We start from the raw sequence: 3518 nt of genomic DNA, 5'->3' as shown, positions 1-3518 counted from the left end.
TTTTTGAGACAGAGTTTTGCTCTTGTTGCCCAGGCTGGAGTGCGATGGCGTGATCTTGGCTCACCGCAACCTCTGCCTCCCAGGTTTAAGCGATTCTCCTGCCTCAGCCTCCCGAGTAGCTAGGATTACAGGCATGCACCCCCATGCCCAGCTAATTTTGTATTTTTAGTAGAGACGGGGTTTATCCATGTTGGTCAGGCTGGTCTCGAACTCTTGACCTCAGGTAATCTGCCTGCCTTGGTCTCCCAAAGTGATTACAGGCATGAGCCACCACGCGTGGCCAAACTGCAGACATTTTTTGAGCTGGCTTGAGGTTACAAATTCTTAGGAAAGGTTTTATTTTCCTTTCACCCATTTCCACGGTCAAGACCAGAAAGTTTACTTGCTGTCCTGTTCAACACAGTGGGGTTTTAATTTCACAACCATACACTTAGTGTGTAGCTCTTGGGGGTTCCAGTTTTTTATTATAATAGATCCTCTGCATAATCTACACATTGGGTGGGTCCTAAGCTTTATCCTCTGCCTACCCTACCCCTGCCTCCCTTTGTAGCTATTAAAGTCGTAAGTTCAAAGTTTTTAAGGTTTGGCAAGAAATATTGGTGAGAAAGCTTGTTCAATATTTAGTGTTTCTACTTTCACTTTGTTTTTGGGAACTGCAGATTCTTGCTTTCATGCCAGCTCTGAAACATGCTTCAACAGCTGGATATGATGTCAAAAACATTGCTAAGTTGGCAGGAAAGCAGTCAGGGTCATTCGGCGTATCTAATACACAATATTTCTGTAGATGGTTATCAGGTCATTGGAATTGAGGTCAGTAAACTCTAAGACCACGGTGATTTGTTGATAGGGACATTAAAGTCATCTGGCATGATATTGGGTTTAGAGTTAGAGCTGAAAACTGAGTGAGATGCCCAAATCCTCATGGAATTTTGGGGAAGGTACTAGGTTAGTAGTGAGCTGACAAGGTATAGGTAAGGTAGAGGTAGTAAAGTTGGGTGAACTAAGTCTCAGAGGAGGTCTTTTTCTATACAAGGGTGAAAGAGTGGTAACCTTGGAAGTGTCGATAGAAAGTAAGGATGCAGGATGCTTATCCCTGCTGCATGTCTTGTGGTGCACAGGTGTGGTTGAATGACAAGTGGTACATCATTGTCTCTCTCTTAACCTTTGACATCTCTCTTAACCTCTGACATCTCTCTTAACCTCATATTGTTTCTGTTCATAAACTGACCAAATTGCAATACAAATGAATTCTGTGTTTAAACATACTTTGTAAAGAATAGGAAATAAGAAGATATGCTTTCTCCTTTCCTCTAATAGCTCAATAGACTGAGTTCTTCCAGGCAGGGACTGAGCCTTTTATAACCCAAGTACTTATTAAAGTACTTGCCATTGAAATAGCAAAAACTGCAATTACTTTTGCACCAACCTAAATATTTGACAGAAAGGCAATTTTAAAATAATTAATATATATGAGTTTTTCCTTTCTACATGTGATTAAAAGAGAATGTCAGATTTCCTATAATGCTGGAGTCTAGGGCAAGTGATTGTGTAACACTCATTTCATATTCAACATGATAGTGTTGCTAATAGTTCATATCCTTAAGCGTATGAGGTAACACATTTTTTATACTGAAAATTGCTATTCTCTGGGTAGCATATGGCAGACATGGTCATAACATGTATTCTTTCTTTTAAAAAAAGAGTCCAGCCAGGCGTGGTAGCTCACACCTGTAATCCCAGCACTTTGGGAGGCCAAGGCGGGCAGATCACCTGAGGTCGGGAGTTCGAAACCATCCTGAACAACATGGAGAAACCCTGTCTCTACTAAAAATACCAACTTAGCCGGGCGTGGTGGTGCATGCCTGTAATCCCAGCTACTCGGGAGGCTGAGGTAGGAGAATCGCTTGAACCCGGGAGGCGGAGGTTGCAGTGAGCTGAGATCATGCCATTGTGCCCCAACCTGGGCAACAAGAGTGAAACTCTGTCTCAAAAAAAAAAAAAAAAATCCATATCTAAATTCATGCTTATTAAAAATATGTTTAGATTCTTTCTCAAACCATTTCTAAGTACAGAAGAGGCAATATGGAATATGCTGTAGTTTAGACTTTAAAGTTTAGAGTCATGACTACAAAATAACAAATTTTGTTTAAAGAAAGTCTTTGCTCTTGTTGCTTTCTCTAGTACTATTAAATACTTTATTTTTTCACTTTCCTGTTATTTAGAGAAGGTGTTGGCAAACTTTTTCTTAAAGGGATAGGTAATACATATTCTGAGCATGAAGGCCATATTGTCTCTGTCGCAACTATTCAAGTCTGCTGGTGTGGTGTGCAAGCAACTGTGGACAATAATAAATTAATGAATGTGGCTGTGTCCCAATAAAACTTTATATACAAAAACAGGGAGACCATAGTTTCCTGACCCCTAATCTAGAGTAAGACCTCAACAGATGGACACTGAAAATGAAATGGTAGAAGGGAATCAGTCATTCAATAATTTAATTAGCAAATTGAGTGCATGCTATTTGCCAAACTGAAGACTAAGCTGTTAACTAAATTCTTGTATATATACTGACTGGAGTATGAAGCATCATTGAAAATGATAAGTTTGAAGAATAGACAACATGGGAAAATGGTTTTAAATAGAAAATCAGGATAAAAGTTTCAAGTTTATGTCTTAATAAGTATGGGCCAGATACAGTGGCTCATGCCTGTAATCCTAGTACTTTAGGAGGCTGAGTCAGGAGGATCACTTGAGGCCAGGAGTTAGAGACCAGCCTGGGCAACATAGTGAGACCTTGTCTCCACCAACTAACAATACATACATACATAAAAATATTGAAAGGAATAACAACAATTCATGCATTCCTTTCAGTATTTGTATATAATAACAATTCATGCATTCCTTTCAATATTTGTATGAATTTATACAAATATTGAAAGGAATGCATGAATTGTTGTTAGGTAGAAGGATGATAGGTAATTCTGTTTTCAAATTGTCTGCAATATCTTTACATTCCAAAATAACTAAAAAATTACCTAATGAGATGCTGATTAAAACTATTGTTTTTTTATCACTATATAGTAGGAAAAAGAGACTCTTTGTAAAACTATTGTTCAGTGAAGTCCTGAAGGTTTTTTACTTAATCAGTGTAAGATTGACATTTGAGGAAAATGTGTTGCCCCTCTGTTCAAGACATATTATCATTTCTCTTAATTTTTTTTTTATGTTTTAACAGTGCCCTTATGTTTGCCATTTGTTATATTTACTTACCAAAAAAGAGAATGGTGAGTATTTTCATTACAGTTGTATTGCACTTTGTGGAATTAGCATTTGTATTGGCCTTTATAAAGTTAAAATAACTATTAGCATTAGTTATATGACAGAAGTCATTTTGTGGAAATTGCTTTTTAGTACTTTAAGAGCATCTGCTCAATGGCTTAACTGAACAGGGTATTTATTTTCTTGATATGTTTTTTTTTTTTTTTTTTTTTTTTTTTTTTTTTTTATTTAAATTTTTA

General features: G+C 37.2%; 1 protein-coding gene across 1 annotated transcript in view; it reads left to right on the top strand.

Moving 5' to 3' along the window:
* The window catches only part of LOC108523533 (centromere protein I-like), a 27226-nt gene that overhangs the window by 20439 nt on the left and 3269 nt on the right, over window positions 1-3518 (top strand). Inside the window, exon 4 of the mRNA XM_017864179.1 lies at window positions 3236-3284. Coding sequence (XP_017719668.1) covers window positions 3236-3284 — 49 coding nt within the window. The remainder of the gene's footprint in view (window positions 1-3235; window positions 3285-3518) is intronic.

The sequence above is a fragment of the Rhinopithecus bieti genome, unplaced genomic scaffold (assembly GCF_001698545.2).
Source record: "Rhinopithecus bieti isolate Rb0 unplaced genomic scaffold, ASM169854v2 scaffold_76236, whole genome shotgun sequence".
Taxonomy (NCBI): Eukaryota; Metazoa; Chordata; class Mammalia; order Primates; family Cercopithecidae; genus Rhinopithecus; species Rhinopithecus bieti.
Note: the sequence above shows the minus strand (reverse complement) of the source record. Positions and strands in the feature narration are given on the sequence as shown.